At 45.9% G+C, this 21,918-nt stretch overlaps 1 protein-coding gene across 2 annotated transcripts; it reads left to right on the forward strand.

Annotated features, from left to right (window-relative positions):
- Positions 1-15,836: 15,836 nt before the first annotated feature.
- On the forward strand, positions 15,837-21,513 carry IRF2BP2 (interferon regulatory factor 2 binding protein 2). 2 transcript variants are annotated; one of them, XM_014733481.3, is made up of 2 exons: positions 15,837-17,300; positions 17,899-21,513. In XM_014733481.3, the coding sequence occupies exons 1-2, from the start codon at positions 16,250-16,252 to the stop codon at positions 18,612-18,614; spliced, it is 1,767 nt and encodes a 588-aa protein (XP_014588967.2). In that variant the 5' UTR covers positions 15,837-16,249; the 3' UTR covers positions 18,615-21,513. The 2 variants fall into 2 exon arrangements, with proteins under 2 accessions (XP_014588967.2, XP_023503078.1); XM_023647310.2 differs by having other exon boundaries at positions 16,128-17,252.
- The last annotated feature ends 405 nt before the right edge of the window (positions 21,514-21,918 follow it).

The following is a 21,918-nucleotide window of genomic DNA, read 5'->3' on the forward strand; positions in this document are numbered from 1 at the left end:
CTTGGGTTTGATGTCAGGTGTAGTTGGATGATAGAAAAGGTAGACAGTCTGTAAAGATCACTGCTTTCACAAAGCTCAGACAAACAGCAGACACATACACAACTAAGTGCTAAATTCTGGGACACTGTCTACAAGTACCCTGGAGGTTCAGGGAAAAGAGATAAGTTATTATGAGTGGACCTGGGCCTACATGGTGGGGACTCGCCCTGAGCTTTGAAAGCTGTATAGGGTTGGAATTAGGTAGTGAGGGGACATTTAAGGTGATGTGCCTGGGACAGCATAGTCCCCCAAAACTACCAAATAAATGAGCAAATGGAAGAATATGAACCAAAGGCAAAGATAGCAAATCCAGTTCCTGAAAGAGTGAAGGGAGTCCTTAATTGTCACCTTTGCGGGGTGTTAACGCGTAGGGAGACATATTAGCCAGAATGGAGGAATCCACCTATGCCGGGCCTTAAAAACTGGGTGAGCAGTTTGGGTTGAAGTGGTGGAATTATGGAGCAGAGGAAGAAAATGATGAAAGCAGTGCTAAGGTCAGTTCGGGGATGGTTAGGAATCATGCTGTAGGAGGAAGCTGGAATGCGGAGAAGTCAGCCAGGAGTCTGTGTCAAGAACTCTGACGGGGACCAAGCAAAGCTAGGCTGAAGGGCTGGGCAATGACACTCAAAGAGGGACAGCAGTGGGCATGGGACCTAAGGCTCAACCAGATCTTCAAATAAGGGAGCGAAAGAGGAGACGTGCTAAAAGTCAGCTCGTTAATGACTACAAAATTAGTAGCAATTCTAAGAGGAAAACCGAGAGAGAGCCGGAGAGCAGGGGAAGATGCGCTCAGTTATGCGTCTGTTGGTTCTGAGTCAGTGATGAGCTACACAGGTGGGAATGTCCAACGGGCAGTCAGGAGTTTGAAGTGAACAGTGAAGAAAAGCAATGAAATGGATGAGGTCTCAGAGGGATTAGTATAAATAGAAAGAACTACAAAACCAAAAACTAAGTCTTGGGCAACGTATAAATTAAAAAGATGAAAATATTCCAGGAATACTTAGGATGAATACATGAACCTAAACAAAGTCAGATGTCATTACTGGGCCTGCATTATGACTTTCGTGGTTCCTGGAAATGCTGTGGGCGTTTCTGCTTTTGTGGGTCCCTTCCTCCATTAAAAAAATAAAAATAAAAATTACATCCTACAACTGCAGTGGTATAACGACAAATATAATCTCGACTGAATTAATTATTATATATTCACTATTGTATTACTTTCTCCCTTCTGATTTTAAAAGATATTAAAATTAAAACATTTTCATGGATCCTTAAAAGTATCATGGGCCCTATTGTGCGTAATGGTATCAATAATCCAAAATAATAGGTAATTTTAAAAAAATCATTGCAGTTGACTTTAGAAAATGTGTGTGTGTGTGTGCGAGAGAGAGGAAGCGTGCCTCTTTCGAACTTTTAATGTTATCACCTAAAACTTGAATTAACCTTGGTCCTCATAGGTACACAATCGTAGTTCAGTTGAAGCAGCTCTGAACTGAGATGTGTGGCAGAGGTGATTCAGGGTGAGGTTGAACCAAAAGTTATTGCATTTTACTGTGTTTAAGAAAATAACTTTAGTTTTTAAATGCATATTCTTGCAGCCTATCTCTCGGAGAATACGATTGCCTTGTTAAAATGCATCCTGTACATCCCAAGAGTCGTTTCCAGAATAATTGTGTGTGGTTTTGATGTTTTGGGGGCTTAATTCCTGAGTCTGTTTCCTGAATAAGGTGAAATTTAGACCTTAAAAATGTACCCTCTCCAAAAATATTGGAAACTTGAAACAGGTTAAATGTAACTATGAGAAATTTCAAGTCTCAAACGAAGAAAAGGATGGACGGTAAGTCAGAGCCAACCCTAAAGGGTTTACTTCATTGTAGCAGGAAGAGCAGCAAGGAAGGGTTCAAATAGGAAGAAAACAACACAAAGGGACAGCGAGGAGGAAGTACTTCAACATGGCAGTCCATGCCAGTGCCCCAGATAGACTCAGTACTCAGCACTGAAACCTCCAGCCTGGAATAAAGGGGCGAGGGGACAGAGAACACGCAGATAAAACACATACCTAGGAACCCCTTAAATCCTTCACTGCTTTAAGTTTAGTAGGTATAGGATATTACTTTAAGAGTCAAGGTGAGAAAAAGAATCCAAGAAGTAATATCCAAGCGGCTGGTGACTCAGAAAGGATTAGAGAGATAAGAGTCTCCTGGAGATGGTCAAAATGAGGTCATTGGCAGCTTTGGTGATAACTACTTCCTGGAGTGGTGGGTGTGGAGGGATGTTGAGTAGCAAGGTTGTTCCTAAAGTAAGATCCTGAAGTCTGGCCATGGGAGCTAGAAAAACTGGTTGGTTTTAGAACAAGTGCCTGCTTCAGCCTAGTCTGGAAATACCTAACATCACAAAAGCCAATGTCAACTGACGGCTTGTTGTGTGCCTCATACTGTTCCAGGTACTTACATGTCATTTAATCTTCTTACCAACTTCTGTGTGTATACCCATTTCACAGATAAGGAAACTGAGGCACAGAAAGTCTAAGTAACTTGCCTAGGATCACACAGCTGGCAAAAGTGGCTGAATGAGAACCCTGGCTCTCTGCCTCCAGGCCTTGCATTCTTGACAGCTGAGTGACACCCATACTAAGTGGTCTCTGCATATATTTGTAAATCTCACATTTATTTGGCGCTTGGTTTTGTTGTTATTATATCAATTTGCAAAGGCAAGTGAAGCACAGAAAAGTGATTTGCCTGTGTTTACACAGTAAGATGGCAGCAGAGGCAGAACTGGCACCTGTCACAGGGCATGAGCTACTTTCCCATGACTTAAACCTCAGAGTGACCATAGACAAGGATTTGGGGTTCCTAGGACGTGTGAAACAGAGCCAGGCAGCCAAGGGGAAGCAGGGATGCCATTAAAAAGAACGTTTAACTAGTCCCCAGCCCATGTCTATCTCTTCATTCCTGATGCCCCTGAAAGAGGAAAGCTTTACTTGAGAAGAAGTGGCTTTGATTTCTCTCTCTGAGCGTTTAGAAAATGCTGGAGTTTCAAGGCCTTTCCCCATTAGGCCCAGGTAGTCTTGGGTAAACATGCCTCTCTTTGGCTAGATGGATGAAAAGCTCATTCTGAACCAATAACATTCTACTTGACATTATTAAAAATACATGTATACATATATTTTAAATAATATATTAATAACAATAGTTATATATAATAACATAGCATTCTAATAATAATGTATGCATATACATATATATACATACACATTGATCATCTTGGTTTTTGCTTTGAGTTCCTAAGAGGAAAAACACAACCCAAGCATAAAGGGCTGTAATTTGCTTCTTTTTTTTTTTTAATCAAAAGTTAATGACATTGCTTTATCAGCATTGAGCGTGTGTAACTGACCTATTGGCCTTTCTCTGTCCAGTAATGAAAATACATGCCTTGGAAATGGGTGTACATGGACAAAGAGAAAACTGGAAGGATAATTGTCATAATAATTGGGTAATAAAGTTAGGGCCTGACTTTTGTCACTACAGTAATTGCTGCTTCTACTATTGCTATAGTTTCAGGAAAATGGTGGTGAAACATCCATTAGAGAAGTTGAAAGGGAGACAGGATTATCTGTTGAAGAAAAATAGTAGTGTCAGCTACAGCTGCATTATGGAGGCCACAGCTGAAGATAAAAGGAGGGATCCATGCCTTCCCCTTCAATGTAATCTGCGTGTATCTTTAGAAACATATCCGTAGGTTACCTTTTTAAAACCTAACACTATTTAAGTATTCTAGAGGAAGTTACTATTTTTTTTTTTACAATCCTGTGGTAAATTACAGACTTTATAAAGTGTTTTTTTATAATTCTGAATAACCACCTCCTAATTTATCTCTTTTCTAAGGGATACAGCATTCCACATAGAATGTTCTTAAAGTTCAGGAACGGATACAAATGGCTATTAGCAAGAAGAGATGACTATTATGGAGAATTAACATGGAAAAATCAAATATTCCTTTCCATTATTTTGGAAATGACATTGGGCAGGGAGGGACTGATGTAAAACCTCAAGGCTGTGCATTGATCTGTCGAAGTCACCTCCTCATGGTGTCCTAGTCTGAAACTCAGACAGCCTGATTTTGCTCCTTGAGCTCAGCCAATGCCACTGTATAGCTCAGAAATGCTGAGTTCATGTGTGGTTAAGAAGAGAGTTTACCATAGTCATTTTCCCTCCTGACCCATCTATTATAAAACAAACTGTCTACAGTGATTTGCAAACTTTGTTTTCTTTCAGGACAACACAATAAGCTGCCATCTCTTGTGTTCCCTTGGGGATAGGGGGAGGGAGCAGGCATGGAATCCTGGCCGTGGAGGTAGGATGTGGTTTGATGCTGTTCTTCTGCATGCACCATCCCAAGGGGCGCCTGAGGATGCAGCGCTGGCTGCGGTCCAGGTAAATTGGAGGCAGTCCTAGAAGTAAGAACATCCATCATGCTTAGTAAGATCTTAGGTTGTAACGGCTGCCTTGAGCCTCCAGACATTTTTTATAAAGCTCCTGGTCATGAAGCACTCTTTCTGCCTCTGCTGCCATATGTTTTTCCAGCTGGACCTCCACCAGTCTTCTGCTTTCCAGAAAGTTCTCATTCATTCAGCCCAAGGGTATCGCACTGGCTTTTCTGAGGACTGCTGGAAGTTTCAGCAGGAGTCCTGGCTGCATGGAAAATCAAGCTACCTGAGCTGGGGGTGAAGGTTTCAAATTGGGAGTCTGTCCTTTCAGATACTGCACTTTCCCTATTCAATTTAAATTTGGAGAAATGCAAATAAGCATATTTAAATATGTGAGACTGTATAAGAAAAAAATTCTTATTAGCATGCATTTTTCTGTGATTCAGACTTCCTCACCAAATCCAACAGCAGGCAAATTTAAGAAGAGTTTTTGTCCTGTAAAGACAGAAATCTACCCACTTATTTACTCCGATTAGTGATTAGTCAGTGACTTCCGAACCTTGTGTTTCATTGTTCATCTTCTATTCACCTGGGGCCCTGGGGATGTTTTAGCTTTTCCAGATGCTGTTTTTAGGATTGGCTAATACAATGCCTAGAGTCAACTCTCTGATAGACTTTAGAGTTCTTGCCTATGGGCCAAGTTTCAGTCCTGCAAATTCTCACCAGATAGTCTGTTCTTCAGTCTTGGTTGCTGCCCTGACGGTCATTTTTCCTTTGGGTGAATTTAGAATTCAGTGCCTCATCCTCAAAAGCCGTAACTGACAAGGAACCTGTTCATACCTTCTCCATGGCAAACTCTCCTCAGAAAACGCTCACAAGGAGTTGGGCTGTATGTGTAAAGCTCTTACTTTATTGATGTATTTGTAAATCAAATACAAATATTTGACTTACAGTAGAAACTGAGCCCCCATTACTCAATGGCAAGTCTCTGCGCTCTTCCCACTGCACTCCCCCGCCCCCTAACTCACTGCCCCTCCTCCCCACCGCTGTTTTCCAGCGGTCCCCGTTTGCCATTGTGTATGCCCAAATCTTTTCTCATTCCCTTCGCACCACAAAATCTGCAGGGGCGAAAATGATGCCTCTGATAATGTAAAGAGGTCTTAGAAGAACGCACACTAGCAGTATAAAATCTAAACTTTTGACAGTATTCCTCTGGGGAGACCAATTATAGTCAAGGATAGCTGTGAAATTGTGCAATCTGCATTGGTAACGTATTTTTCAAAGTAGGCAACAGAAAGCAGTATTATGAGGAAATCACACTGATTTCCACTTTCTTTCTGGTTTGTTGGTTTCACTAAATGCTTAAACAAGAATATAATTACAATATTTTTAAACGGATTGTATAACTCCTCTGAAGCTTGACATATACCTCCCAACACTCACAATAATACAAGTGGCATATATCTGGTAGGTTACCCATTAAACGACTGTGACAGATCGTATTTCTGGTTAATTGTTAGTTCCTTATGACCTTAGACTTTGCCTGTGTATTTAATAACACCATCTGCTGTCTCGGGTAGCAATACTACCTTTTTACATGAGGATTACTGTTCTTACTTCGTAAACAACAGTGCTCAATCGGAGGTGTTGAAATTCTACTATAGAATTATTTAAATTATACTACCTATGGAAAGCTTAAAGAAAGAGACTGATTTTTTTCCCTAGGCTGGTTTTCTTGCCTTTACCTAAAATGTCATAATTTATAAACCATAATAAAAGCATACACAAGATTTACAAGTTGTATTCTTGGTCTGCAAAACAAAATATTTTAAAAGAACTCTGACTCTGTTATGCTTGTCCTGTTTGTCGTCTTCCAGACTAGTTTCTCATTGCATAGAAGTCTCTGACAAATTTCCCTTTTTTTTTCTTTGTAACCATCACCCAAGATCATGCCTCTCTGTTTTGGGGCATGTCGAGAATCCTGCCGGTGTTCAAGAAATATCAAAACATCTGCTAACATGTGGTCTATAATAAGGTGAATGTTGACAGGGGTTTTAAGTCACCTACCTTTGTTTGGGACTCCCAGATAGTGGCGCCTGTGAAATGAACTGTTGGTGGGGGAAGGAGGGAGCAGAGCATTTACTTTTAATTTACCCAGGCCCATGCTGTACAGTATACTAATTTAGTGCAATTATCCACTCCATGAATCAGAACTTCCTAAAAACAGGGGTCCTACGGAGTAGGAGAACTGGCTTGCATCTAACTTATATCCCCTGCATGACGGAAAACTACACCCCAAGTCAGGAGGAAGAAACTCCATCCACTTATTCATTATTTTATTTGTCCCTTAATCCATTCCCAGCCTTTGTCCAAAAAGGAGCTGAATGGAAATTACTGTTTAACTTTACTAGGGAAATGACAGCTCCTTGACGGTGAAAACTTTTTCACAGTAACTGTAATTTGTCATTCCTTAACATGGTGACACTATTAAGAAGCAGGAATGAGCGTTGGAGAATAAAGCATTCTAGGTAATGTGTGTCTGATTTGGAACTGACTTTTGTTATAAATTGTGACAAGGCTCATGGAATTGACCAGTATAAGTCCAGCACTCACACAATCCATAACTTTATGCTAAAATATGGACACTTCGCAGAGCGTGGGGTTTGTTTTTTTAATTACTTGGAACCGGAGAGGTTGGCCTGAACATCTACCACCTGAAAATAATCAAGAGGTCTTCTGCCAACAGAAAACAACTTCGAAAATACGGAATGTAGAATTTTGAGCCTAAACCACTTGACAGCATCCTAAAAAGGCATGTCCTGACATGTTTTCAGTATAAGAGGGCTTCAGCATTCCAGGCCTTTAAAAGAATGTCTCCTGTTACAGCTAAAAGAGGCTGCTTATCCTTGTCCACCCTCTGAATTCAAGGAATCTGGAATTCTGATTCTGGAACACTCATTTTAAAATATATTGAGTAATCTTTATACGAAAAGTAAAGAGATGGCTCTTTTTTGTTTTTTGAAGAATAGTTGAAATGAAACAACATCTACACATGAATGCTTGCCACCACCACCATTTTTGAAAAACATGTAATTTAAGAAACTTCATTAAATTTTTTTATAATCAGACCCAAATAAACGAAAGTCAGATAGAAGGCTATGAATGTAACATTGCACTATAGTGACAAAGTCACAACAAATTGCAAAACATCAGAATTCCTAGAACTTACTCTCATAACATCCTTTATAAATTCAGTATAGAGCCAGCAAAGAAGCCACACGCCTATTAAGCAGTGGAATACTGGGTGAGAATACAAAAAACCTCAAAACAAGTTTCCACATCCTGCTGACCTATTCAACCAAATATTTGTCAGTGTACGGAACTGTTGTGCTTTCTTCCTCAACTGAGGTCCCCCTGAGTAACCTGAAAGGCCTGTGGATAGCATATTGAATGTTTGCCCGTTATATATGAATAAATAAAATAATATTTCTTGTGGAAAGAAATATTTTCCATAAGCCTTGAGACCTTTTAGTTAGGCATATTAATGCTGATACAGATGTTTTTTTCCTGGCAAACCTAAACTAAGTATAGCCCGTGGTTTAGACACTCCTAGCCTGGGATCTGAGCCCAAACCAAACAGACATAATGTTCTCAGATGATGTGATGATCTGGTAGCCATTTAAACTCACAACTTTATTTGGATGGCACAATGCCCCAGAATAATGGGCAGGCACTTACTGGTCGTTTTTCTGCACTGTTTTGTAATACCATATGTGTCAGAAGAATGTCAAATTCTGCTGTATTTCCATTACCTGCACCCAGCCCATGAAGGGGCAGAACTGAACTGGCATCCAGTCCGCCATCCCCTCTTCCACTCAAGAAAGACACGGACCCACAGCGTCCAAGAGAGCGGCCAGGTGCATGAAGAGATTTTACGGCCCCTCAGCTATCTCCTGTGCTGATATTTACATGTATGTAAACAAGAACCTGCGAAGAAAATAGAAATAGGAGGTAGCCCACCAGTGGGCTAAAGAAAGAACTGCAGTTTGGGAAACCTGAATTCTAGCTGTTGTGAATTCTAGCTGTTGTTTAACTGCACATTTTCATTGTCTCAAGGCAGATTCCTTATTGTCGCGGTGCTGCAGTTTATCACATTTATAAAGTGAACAGACACTAACTAAAACGGATGTTTTTAGTCATTGTTAAGAATATGAATTGGTCTGATAATACAAACATAGATAGATAAATAGAATAAAAAGAGTCTAAAAAATGTTTAAACTCTTTTGCTGTTAGTGCCGTTGAGTCGATTTCCACTCCTAGCGACCCTGCATACAGCAGAGTGGAACCCTGCCTGGCCTTTTTGTGCCATCCTCTCACTTTCCGGCCCTATACCAGACAGTGCTCCACTGCTATTCATAGGGTTTTCATGGCCAGTTTTTTTGGAAATAGGTGGCCAGGTCGTTCTTCCTAGTCTGTCTGAGTCCAGAAGCTCCACTGAAACCTGTCTACCATGAGTGACCCTGCTGGGATCTGACATACTGGTGGCATAGCTTTCAGCACGACAGCAACACGCAGCTGCCAAAGTATGACAACCGACAGACATCTGTCATTTAAAATCCGGCTCTCTCTTAAATGCTAAGAGATAACAGCCCTTAGGAAGTTCACATGCGTGTAGTTCCCAGGCATGTTTCAGAACCGACATCCTCACTCACTCAGCAATTTGCTAGAAGGGCTGAGGATTGCCATCAGTTCATCAAAGTTCATTTGCATTTGCATTTTAGCTGCCTGTGACAAGCTTTTTAGTGAACACACTCTATTTAGGCAGTCACTTTAGGAAATTTATTTCTCCATTTCTGTCTGCCCTCCGTCTTTTGCTAGGACTCAAACCTAGGCTGTCTGCTCCCATGCCCTTAGTTTTCTTCTTCCCTGTATGAACTTCAGTTCTGCATGTGAATCTTAATTCTCTCGATGGCTGTGCACTCCCCTTGGAAAAGAGGTTTTCCCATATGGGCACCAGAACCGATGAGCTGATGAATGTAGACATTCACTCCAATTCATAAATTACAGTCCACACTTAGTCTTAACTTTCCTTCCTTTTCTCCTTCTTCAGGGAGCTCCCTGTGTCTCCTTTATACACAAAACTGACCAAAAAAAGAAAAGTTTGGAGAAAGAATTTTATTGTTAAATGTTTAGATCTTTGGATATCATTGGAATATCATCTATACATATAAAATAATTGTCTTAAATAACAACTATATATATATATATATATTTTTTTTTTTTTGCCAAACACATTAGACTAGAGCAAGTAAGCCAACAGAACAGATTATTGAAACCCCATTGGTAAAGGCCAAAATTTCCTGCTGATTGACATTCTTTTACAAAATATATCTTCATCTTGTCAAGAGAAAGTCAGTCTAGTTCATATTGGCCAACTTCTATTTTATAAGAAATACAAACAACAGGGCTGGCCCCGTGGCCGAGTGGTTAAGTTCGCGCGTTCCGCTGCAGGTGGCCCAGTGTTTCATTGGTTTGAATCCTGGGCGCGGACATGGCACTGCTCGTCAGACCACGCTGAGGCAGTGTCCCACATGCCACAACTAGAAGGACCCACGATGAAGAATATACAACTATGTACTGGGGGGCTTTGGGGAGAAAAAGGAAAAGAAAATCTTTAAGAAAAAAAAGAAATACAAACAATAACAATGAAAGCTTATTTAAATGTTATGATCATCTTGCTTCCTATAGCCCCCTTATAAACATGAAATTCCATGAAATATCTGACTTCACAATGTTTCTTCTCAGTGCCCTGTAGCCCACTGTATTTACCTACCTGAGTGCAAAGTGGCCAGGATTGGAGTCTTACAATAGGAATTAAATGATTTCATGAGACTTTCCTCTTTGTTTTTAAGGAACTAGCTCATAAAGATTTGGAGATGCAGTATTCCAATTTGGTGGGTACCCACACCATTTCCTTGCCCAACTAAATCCCAGAATTGAAACTTTTATCCTAATACCAACATCAGTTTTTATCTAAGGTTCATAAAGACCAGCACAAAATGGCTTGCCCTTGATGGAGTCCCCTCCTAGGCATGGTGTGGTGGCAACTGTGTCTCACCTCTGTCATCTACCTTTATCTATTGTAATTGTTTACTTGTCTTTGGATTGAGTGTCCTCTGAAATATACTAGAATTTTCTTTTTCCCTATAAATATAGACACATAAAAGCAAATGTTAACACTCTTTTTGTTAACAGTCACAAATGTTAACATTTCTTTTGCTGGGCCTGTAAACTGTACTTACATGATTTTTTAAAATGCAAATAGAATGTTCTAGACTATATCACTAGACAACAGGACTCATACCTAGATTGCAGCTCTGACACTTACCTTTAATATCACTGTAGGCAAATCACTTAATCTTTTAAACACCTCAAATTTTTAGTTTCTGAAAAAGGATGACAAGATAATAGAATGTATTCTTGAAATACCTTTTTTGAATGTCCATATGAAAGATATAATAAATACAACGCTATCATATTATTCTTAACTTTTTAGAACTTGTTTTACATCTTCTATTTTTTCAGGTCCCTTACTACTGAATGTGTATTTAGGAAAGTTACATTTTTAAGTAGGTAAGCTTATGAGAGGAAATTTACCATTTTAATATTTTCAAACAATATCTGTGAAGTTCACTATTTTGTTAGCGTCTTCCTATTGATATCTTTTAAAGGATTTTAGTGTGTGTCTTAAATATAAGTTAAACCTGCACCCAGATATTATTCAGAAAAGTGAATTTCATCATGAATTTCATCTTTCCAAGTCAACAGGAGGGTTCTGTCATCAAATGGCTGTTGACTCCCTTCCAGTTCTCCTACAAATTTCCTTGTAGACTGAGCGAGTATGTGACCTCAATCTCTCCTTTGTCTGTATTTTTCACTTAGCTCTTTAAATTCTGACACAGTAAGTAGTTAACCTACATCAAGATCCCAAATTTTACTCTAAATGGGGACCTGTACGCATGCTCACACACAGGCTGGTGACTAACAGCTTCTGTGTATAAGTAGATGATTAAGAGCGCCTGTGATTTCGCCTGATTCTTAGACCCTCCACAGAGAGTTCATCTCCTCCACATGCAAAAGTTTCTTTAACATCCAAATGCTTTCTGCGCACAGGGGAGGCAGGCTACAGGGTTAGGTCAAACAGAGGGAAAGAATTTCTAAAAGTTATATTTGCAATTTGAAAAACAGTAGAACTGTCTCATAAAGTGCCATTACTTAGAAGAAAGGCTCTCATATCTATTACAGAAGGTTCTTTTATCTCACGATTCTCCATAGTGTACATAGATGCTTTCATATAAACAAATATGTTCAAATATATATTTGTAGCTTTTTTAAAGTGAAAAAGCCGTGAGTATCACATGTGCTCTTCCAGTCTTATAGTACTTTTGCCCAAGTACAAGCAGCCTAGGGATGGTATCCACAGAAATCCAAATGACATGTGGCTGCATTTTTTTCTTCTTCAGATATGCCAAGGTCAGAGTTTAAGAAGCTTTAGTATGGTTGCAACATCACGCTATTAATAGAAACTGTGCTCTAAAAAATGAAGGCTGTGACTCCACATGTGGAAATAGGTGAAACGCATGAACTCAGTAGTCCCCAGGAATACCAGCTTGCGGCCAGCACACACACGCTGCTGGAGGCACCAGGCTGCAGCCCTCCCGCAGCTGCATGTCCTCGGGACAGAGTTCCATCAGGGTGCTCATGTAGGAACCATTTCTTTATGCTGCCCTGTCGACTGTCAGTACAGGGCTGCGGTGTGTTAACAAGAGCATCTCAAATGGAGTGAGCTCTAGGGATCACATTCGGATTTTAGATATTTAATGCTCTCCCAGTGGAAGCCCATGTGAATCTCAGTGTGGGGAGGTCAGATTTGCTCTACCCATTGAGCTATTGCTAAGAACTGCTCCCTTTTGTTTGCCTTCCAATCACTTCCCTTACTCCTGCTTTTTGATCCTATCACACTGAATAGCTTTCCTCGTGCTCCTAAACTGTGATTTTTTATTATTTTTTAAATCTTAGAAATTCAAGCTAGAAAGGAGTTGCTTTGGCTATTCTCAGCGGGAGTGTTCTCCGTAGACTATTTCCTTTAGTTCTTAAGACCAATTGCAGCATTTCAGCATTCTGGTTAAAAGCTACCCTCAACCCACTGCCCCACCAACACTTCACGCAGCATCGCCTGCTTGTCCACATACGAATGTGCAGGAGCACACTGCAGCCAACCCAGTAACCTTGACTCTGGAGTTGCAAAGATTATCATAATTCTCTTCTGAGAGGACCTGGAGCCTTCAGCAAGAGGGCAGAGTCTACGTGACTAAAACATACCAACTTCCTCTTTCATAAGTCATCACATGATGAACTACAATTACAATTCCTGCCTTGTCTCTGCGAATTGCAGACGCATTGCCTCACCCTAGAAACCCTGCTCCTGTGTGTGGAGGCGTCGGCTGTAACTGCTGCAGCAGCCGCTTTGGAAGGGATCCAACTCCAGTCTGTGCCGGGAGGGAGGGCGGTGGGTGGAAGACAAAAACAAAGCTATGTTTACTTAGCATACATCGATAAAGCTGCTTCAGAGCTACATGAAAGGCCAGGCAGCATGAAAGACTTTTGATACAATATAAGGAATTGCTGCCCTGAATCCAGGGCCAGCCTTAACCCCCTTGATCCCGGATCCTTTTACAGCCAGGGAGAACCAGAACTGAAATAGACTTTCCATTTTCCAGCAGGCATTTCATTAGGGAAGTTACAACAACTCAGTTTCAACATTAAACTAGTAATGTGAAACAAAAAGGAAATGCTCTTCTTTTGGAAAAGAAAAGCTCTGTTCTACAAAAATCCTTACTTAATACTTTTCAAGCAGAATTTGTATTTCAGTATTTCTACTTCAGGATGGAGTGGCAGGCTTTCCCCTGAGGGTTTACAGTGCCCGTTTGCAGGTAAACGAGTATAATTAGGCCATGGCTCAAAAACCGAGTTGTTTTCTTTTAATATGTTTCGATCACTGCCCAGTGGGGCCATCTCTTGGGGGTGTTGAGATGGCTGCTCTCTCTGTAGCACAAAGACTGGGCTTCATCTCCTTTGGGCAGTGGCTCGGTGGGCAAAGTCACGTGCTAGAATAAGTGGCACCGGATCTCCATGGAGAGGAACAGGTTTGAAAGAGGTGCGTAACACCAGGGACCAAGAGCGACCAAACCCACTGACACCAGCTGCTCTCGGTAAGGATCTGGGCAGGTGCTATTCTCCCAGCTAGGAGAGGGTGAGGCAGGATTGCAATTGCGGGGCGAGATCCAGGAACAGATGGGGAGACCTTTATGGCAGGCGCACCTTCTCTGGAAATCCCCAAGACATTCAGGGCTAGCCTGCAGAAACACTTAGGTCTGGCATTGCGTTTTCTATGCCATTTTCGAACAGGTTTTTTCATGTGCTTTAAGCAGCTCCCTCCACTGTATCTCTAAGAGTGTTTTTCTTCTTCCTTGTGGTTAATCCTTTGAAGCAACCTGGCATTTTCACTAGCAACAACTAGAGAGAAACGTCAGCAGGATTTTTTTTCTCTCTCCACCTACCAATCCAGTTGTAGGAAAGATAATATAATTAGTACCCTGTTCTTCCCACACTTAACCAGCTCATTCCAGTCACCGGGAGAGATGTGGGCCTGTTTTCCAACAAAAGAAGCTCCAGAGGCCGCCCTTACAGAGTTGAAGTATAAAAGTCCCAACAGAGGGTGACTAAGGCAGCGTCTATTAGTAAGACTAACGACCAACTAAAAGTGATTTACTACAACACACACCAGCTCCTCCTCCCGATAAAAGTGTGAAACTCAAGTGCTCAATTCAGCCTGGGCAGAGTCTGCGGCTGCCAACAGTGGCAGCGCGCGGCGGGCCGGGCTGCCTCTGCCGCTGCACCCCGCTTTCGCGCCAGGCGGGTTTGCACCCACTGGGGGCTAAGGCCGGGCTGGGCCGCGCGGAGGGCGCCGGTCCGCTCCCGCCCCACACGCTGCCCGGGACGTCGGCCAACGACCCGCTCCTGCGCGACTGCGCGCGCGCACCGCAGGACACCTCGCCGGCCACCCCTACGGCCAGCACGAAGCCCGCCACAGCTCGCGCCCGCGCCCCACGCCACCTCGAGTCCAAGTTTGGCCCCGGGGGCGGGGCCGCAGCGTCTCCGGCGGGGGCGGAGCCTGCGTGCTGACGCGGCCGCGCTGGCCGTAGACTCCGGATCCCTGGAATGTGCATTCGTTCAATGAGGCCGGGAGTGCCAGCGGCGCCGAGTCACGTCCGCGCGGAGCGTGCGCACTCGGCGGCGGCGGCGCACGCGGGCCCGCGGCCCGCGCCCACGTCACGCGCACGCCGAGCGGACCTACATAAGGCGGTCGGGGCTGCTGGCACCGAGGGTTCCCGCTCCGTAGGGCGGGCCGTTGGTCGCGGAGCGGGGAGGAGTGGGCTAGGAGGCAGTATCGATGTTTGCGAGGGCTTTATCCGGCCAGCACTCGCGCTCCCTTCCGGAAGGGCTCCGTGAAACGGCGTGTGGACGCAGTCCTAGGCTCGGGGACAGACTCTCCTATGTTAGTAAAACTTAAGGGGACTGGCGGCGCATGTGTCCTTCCCAACACCAAAGCGAGTGTAAAAGCACTTACTGAATAGTTCAAGTATAAGTCCTAACCCCCCCCCCCCCAACTGTGAGCCATGCTAGATTGAAAATCTCCATCCTCAAGAGATCCACAGACCCAACTTAGAAAGTGGCCTTGCTTTTAAAAACACGCCTTTTCGGACGACTGCCCCAACGGACTCGGAGGGCAGGGGACCCTGACTGAGAAGGCGAGGTCGCCGAGCGGGTGGAGGGAGACACACCACCCTCGCGTCGGCCTCCCGTCGGGCCCGCGACGCGGCGCGGCCGGGCGGCGCTGACCGGGGCGGGCGCCGCGGAGCCGGCTCTCCCGGCAGCGCTCGTTCTCCGCGCGGGGGGAGGGGCGGGGGAGGGCGGGCGCGCGCGCGAGGGGAGGGGGCCCGCGCAGGCGCCGTGCGAGGCTGTCGAAGAATCAAGTCTGTAGAAGTGGAGCGGCCGCGGCGGCAGCAGCAGCAGCGACGGCGGCGGCAGCGCTGAGGCGGGCTGGGCGCTGACGCGGGCGCTGGAGAGCGGCGACGCCAGGAGCTGTGAGAGAGCAGCGGAGCGACCCGGGGCCCGCGCCGCGCCTGAGCTCCACGCCGCCCGGCCGCCGCCGCCGCCCCGGCGCGGCATGCCCCGCCGCTCGGGCTGAGCCTGCCCCGGCGGCCGCCCCCCGCCCCCCGCCCCCCCGGCCTCCCCGCCCCCCGCCCCGCACTCCGCGCCGGCCGCCGCCGCGACCTGCTGCGCTCCCCCGCGCCCGCGCGGCCCGTCTTCGCCCCGGTCTGGAGGCCCGCCGCGGCCCCGGCCGAGCCTCCGCCGCCGCGCCCGCCGCGCCGCGCCGCGCCGCCGCCCGCCCGCGTCCGCGCCGGCCGGGGGGACGTGCTGCCGCGGCTGCAGCCCCTCGCCCCGCGCCCGCCGCCCCTCGTGCACCGGGGGCGCTGCGCGGGCGCCGAGCCTTCGCGGGCTTTGCCGCCGCCGCCGCCCCTGCGGCCGCGGCCGCCGCCGCCGCTCGTGGGGGAGCCGCGGGGTTGGGGGGGGAGGAGGGCGCGCGTGGTGCCGGCGGGGGGCGGCGGCGCCCCCTCCTCCTCCTCCTCCTCCGCCGCCAGCGCCGCGGGCTCCTCGGACATGGCCGCGGCGGTGGCGGTGGCGGCCGCGTCCCGGCGGCAGTCGTGCTACCTGTGTGACCTGCCCCGCATGCCCTGGGCCATGATCTGGGACTTCACCGAGCCCGTGTGCCGCGGCTGCGTCAACTACGAGGGCGCCGACCGCGTCGAGTTCGTCATCGAGACGGCGCGGCAGCTCAAGCGGGCGCACGGCTGCTTCCCGGAGGGCCGCTCTCCGCCCGGCGCCGCGGGCCCGGCCGCCGCCAAGCCGCCGCCGCTCTCGGCCAAGGACCTCATCCTGCAGCAGCAGCAGCAGCTCGGCCACGGCGGCCCTGAGGCGGCCCCGCGCGCGCCGCAGGCCCTGGAGCGCTACCCGCTGGCGGCCGCCGCCGAGCGGCCCCCGCGCCTCGGCTCCGACTTCGGCGGCAGCCGCCCGGGCACGGGCCTGGCCCAGCCGCCGACGCCGCAGCCGCCGCCCGTGAACGGCATCCTGGTGCCCAACGGCTTCTCCAAGCTGGAGGAGCCGCCCGAGTTGAACCGCCAGAGCCCGAACCCGCGGCGCGGCCACGCCGTGCCGCCCACCCTGGTGCCGCTCATGAACGGCTCGGCCACGCCGCTGCCCGCCGCGCTGGGGCTCAGCGGCCGCGCCGCCGCCTCGCTGGCCGCCGTGTCGGGCGCCGCGGCAGCCGGCCTGGGCTCGGCGCCGCCCGCCGACCTGGGCGCCCACAAGCGGCCGGCGTCCGTGTCGAGCAGCGCGGCCGCGGAGCACGAGCCGCGCGAGGCGGCGGCCAAGGAGAAGCCGCCACCGCCGCCACCCTCGCACCGCGGCCCGGCCGACAGCCTGTCCAGCGCGCCCGGGGCCGCCGAGCTGGGCCCCGAGGGCGCCGGCAAAGGCCGCGGGCCCGGAGAGCAAGACTGGGTCAACAGGCCCAAGACCGTGCGCGACACGCTGCTGGCGCTGCACCAGCACGGCCACTCGGGGCCCTTCGAGAGCAAGTTTAAGAAGGAGCCGGCCCTGACTGCAGGCAGGTTGTTGGGTTTCGAGGCCAACGGGGCCAACGGGTCTAAAGCAGGTAGGGGCGGCTGTGGAGTGAGGGGCTCTAGGGGAGAAGAGGGGGCGCAGGCCCGAGGAGGGGGTGCTCTTTCCATTCACCATTCCGTCCCGGCCCAGAAACAACAAACACCCAACTTCCTGATCTGCCTGAGGCGGAACCAGTGCTTAGTGGCAACGTGTTCATGTGCTGAAGCAGCATAACAGAGATGAGTCAGACTAGGCTGATAGGCACTGACACAGGGTTTTCCTTTCCCAGCACATTCTTGGATGGGAGCATGAGGGCACTAGTCACCTTTTAACCTGTTGGGGGACGTTAGCAGTCGTATGCACAGTTGAGCCTGGGTACATGCATGCATGTGTGGAAACGGGCCATTACATTCATGCCGTTTTCTGTAGCTTTTTTTTTTTCAAATTGGTATACTGCCTCAGAGCCCCGTAAGTCTTAAGTGTTGTAAGTTGCACGTGCGCTTGAAACTCATGTGAGTTTTTATGTACAAGTTTTTAGGGAATTGAAATTCTTTAGTGAGTTTTGTTTGACGTTAGTCAAAGAAAGATCCTTTTCCTTGCGTGCTTATTCATTTCCTCTTTTTTCCCCTCTCGTTTCTTTGTTTTTCCAGTTGCAAGAACAGCAAGGAAAAGGAAGCCTTCTCCAGAACCAGAAGGTGAAGTTGGGCCTCCCAAGATCAATGGAGAGGCACAGCCCTGGCTGTCCACGTCCACAGAAGGGCTCAAGATCCCCATTACTCCTACATCCTCTTTTGTGTCTCCACCACCACCCACTGCCTCACCTCATTCCAACCGGACCACACCGCCTGAAGCGGCACAGAATGGCCAGTCCCCCATGGCAGCCCTGATCTTAGTAGCAGACAATGCAGGGGGCAGTCATGCCTCGAAAGATGCCAACCAGGTTCACTCCACTACCAGGAGGAATAGCAGCAGTCCACCCTCTCCGTCCTCTATGAACCAAAGAAGGCTAGGCCCCAGAGAGGTGGGGAGCCAGGGGGCAGGCAGCACCGGAGGACTGGAGCCAGTGCACCCCGCCAGCCTCCCGGACTCCTCTCTGGCAGCCAGTGCCCCCCTGTGCTGCACCCTCTGCCACGAGCGGCTTGAGGACACCCACTTTGTGCAGTGCCCGTCCGTCCCTTCGCACAAGTTCTGCTTCCCTTGCTCCAGACAAAGCATCAAACAGCAGGGAGCTAGTGGAGAGGTCTATTGTCCCAGTGGGGAAAAATGCCCTCTTGTGGGCTCCAATGTCCCCTGGGCCTTTATGCAAGGGGAAATTGCAACCATCCTTGCTGGAGATGTGAAAGTGAAAAAAGAGAGAGACTCGTGACTTTCCGGTTTCAGAAAAACCCAATGATTACCCTTAACTAAAACTGCTTGAATTGTATATATATCTCCATATATATATATATCCAAGACAAGGGAAATGTAGACTTCATAAACATGGCTGTATAATTTTGATTTTTTTGAATACATTGTGTTTATATTTTTTTTGACGACAAAAGGTATGTACTTATAAAGGCATTTTCTTCTTTTGTTAACGTTATTAGCATATCTTTGTGCTTTATTATCCTGGTGACAGTTAACGTTCAATGTAGGCTGTGACTTGCGCTGCTTTTTTAGAGCACTTGGCAAATCAGAAATGCTTCTAGCTGTATTTGTATGCACTTATTTTAAAAAGAAAAAAAAAAGCCAAATACATTTTCTGACATTGTAAGATTGCCTTACTGTCTGTTATTCCTTATTCTGGCCCCTTTCTCAGGCTGGAGGCCAGTTGGTGGAGAAGGAAAGGAAATGAGTGAAAGGGGCACTGTTGTGAAGTGGGCGTGCCACTGGGAAAAATCACCAAGTTTACCCCAAAACATTGTCATTTTAGAGTAATAGGAAAATAGATTTTGACTCTTTCTCTGTTTTCTTCTTAAAGTTCAGTTGTTGGGATATTGATGACTGCCTGAGAGTTGCTGCTGAGAGATTTTGAGGACTGTGTGGTTTTGGGGTGGGGGTGGGGGGGATTTTTCTTTTTTAAGGCAAAGTTGACCACTGTTCACTGCCCACGTGATCAGTTGTAAGATTACAATGCTGCATGCTAGTTGGTTACATAATAACACAATTCAGTGACGGAAGGCGGTGACAATGGATGGTGGTGTGTACAAGATGGCACTGCCATCTTTGAACAGAGCCTGGCTCTGCAGCGCCTCTTCATCTTTTTAAACACCCTAGAGCTCTGTTTGTTGTTGCTGTTGTCATTTCCTTTGAAAAGAGTCTCAAGAGAAGTTACAGTCCAGGTGAACTTGGAGATTGTGGGATTGGTTTCGTTTCTGTTTTGTGTTTTGTTTTGTTTTTTATCATTTACCTGTAGTGCTATTGCTGTTGATACTATCACCTACACCCGTTTCTAGTGAGTGCTAAATACAGTATGGTACAATGACAGTAACAGCGCCTGGTGCTGCCAGGACTGCCCGTGGGCATATCAGTGACAGCCCGAATGGGGGTGGAGGAAACCTGTAATTTCCTTCTTACATGTGTTTGAAATACCAAGTGAATAATACTGTTCTTCTGGAAAAAAATGATAAACTAGTGAAAATTAAAAGAGTTTTACGTAATAGACAGGCCCCACCTCTCAAACTATTTTTAGGAGACTTTTGTAAACTAATTTCTTTTGATCACTATTTTGCATCAGTAAAGTGATTTTTTTTAACCAATAAATCATCAGTTATTAGAAATAGTTGTCTCACAGTGATACTGGTTTTTCTTTTGTGCTGTTATGATTTAACATTGACAGGAACACTATTTTAAGTCCTTTTACGTTCAGGTGTTTGTAACTTGGCCGTATCATTAGGCTGAATCATGGCTTCAAGGTCTACTACAACTTCTGTGTTTCATTCACAGCCTAGCTTCTATTTTAATTTGAAAATATAGATTGTTACCCACTTTGGATTCTTTTTAGGTATGTTTTTGTTTTTCTTTTTTAAATTGCTCAAATATTTTTTAATGGTCGAGTTATTAACACTTGAAAATCAGATACTGCACCAAATACAGTATTTTTTTGTAGTGTTTTGAATGAGTGCACCTATTATTAATGCTGTGCAAATTCACGTTACCGGTCATTGTTATATTCCAAACAGACTTGCATGATTAACCAGTATGTTGTTAAACTTTTTTTTTTTTTAATTGGAGTATCTATGACTCAGACTGGTTTCTCTTATGTAAATGCACACATGCAGAAACACAGAGTCAGTTTTACATGCCCAGAAAGACATTTGTAAAGAATTAAACTATTATGGTTTGTTGTATAAATGTGTATCTAGGCACTTTATTATAAACTGGAATTTGACCTCATAGATGTTACAAGTTGATCAGTCGTTTGACCTGATTCGTGGTGGCTATCTGTATGTTTTGCGATCTTAATACAGATATGCTTTCCAAAAAAATGAATAAAGAACCATCCTACTATTTTGAATAAGTCTATCCAGCTGTGGAAAAGACAGCCTATGGTTTCTCTGCGCTGGTATGTAAGGGGGAGGATAGGAACAGCTTTAAGGGCTGTGTGTGGAGGTTTCTCCTATTAAAAATAGGATCTGCAGGAGTCTGGCTGGCCCTTGGGTGGCCTTCGTGGAAGGCTTGCAAGCCGGAGAGTGCTGGTCTGGGTTATTTTTCTGGCAATCCCTTAAGTTGAAAAGTTAACACTGGGACGTGGGTCTGATCTTCTGTTGTACCTGATGACAGTGCAGAGATTCTCCACAGCTGGATAAAAATGTCAGAAAGCTACTTACTGTACATGGGCAGTATCAGATTTCAAATCCTAATATTTCAGCTGTGCTTTTAATACTCAAAATATTAGGGGATGGGGTGTTGAAGCTTTCCCTTTTTTGCTTTAACAATTTATAGAATTTAACAGATGTACTGTCTTTCATGTGGCCTCACATTAAAAGTTAGGAGAAACGTACACATGGTTTACAACTTTTACTATATACCTTTCCTTGGCCACCAAGTATTTTAAAAGTGTGCCGCCTTTTAACCTTTACTTTTTTTAAGTTGAAGGTGATACTTTTTCTATATACGATGAAACTCATGTCAACTGAAGTGAGTGTAATCTTAGATATCAACATTATTATATTTTAAAATCACGCTATGGAAATAATCACCATTCTGTCATTTGTCAGATTTATAGTACCTTTTTTTTCCTTTAACTTTTAGCATTAAATAAAAATAAAATTGGGAGCACTGAACATTTTCTGAGGCCTTTTTTAATTTTTTAAAGTAAGCTTAGAATGTCTATTTTAATCACTAATGGCAATGTGACTGAAGGACGTGTGGGTTTGGGGTTGGGGTTTTGACTGGAACTGCAGGAGAAGAACAGGAGATAAAAGACAGGGAACAAAAAGGCAACTGATGGTAGAAAAAAAAAGTGCTAGGGCCCGGTGGAAAGGGCAACTGGAGAGGGGACACAGATAAAGAGAAGAGCTGAACAAAGTACAGCCAGAGAGCACTTGTTTATTTTTCAACTCGCAGTAGGGCCAGCCCTTCTGCAATAGTAGATTGGAAAGAGAAGATAGTGACGACACTGGAAAGACTGTCAAGGCATGGAGCTGCTCTCTGCAAAGCTTTGGAATAAAACAGCCATGTTGGCCCAT

Source organism: Equus caballus, chromosome 1, assembly GCF_041296265.1.
Source record: "Equus caballus isolate H_3958 breed thoroughbred chromosome 1, TB-T2T, whole genome shotgun sequence".
In the NCBI taxonomy this organism is placed as follows: domain Eukaryota; kingdom Metazoa; phylum Chordata; class Mammalia; order Perissodactyla; family Equidae; genus Equus; species Equus caballus.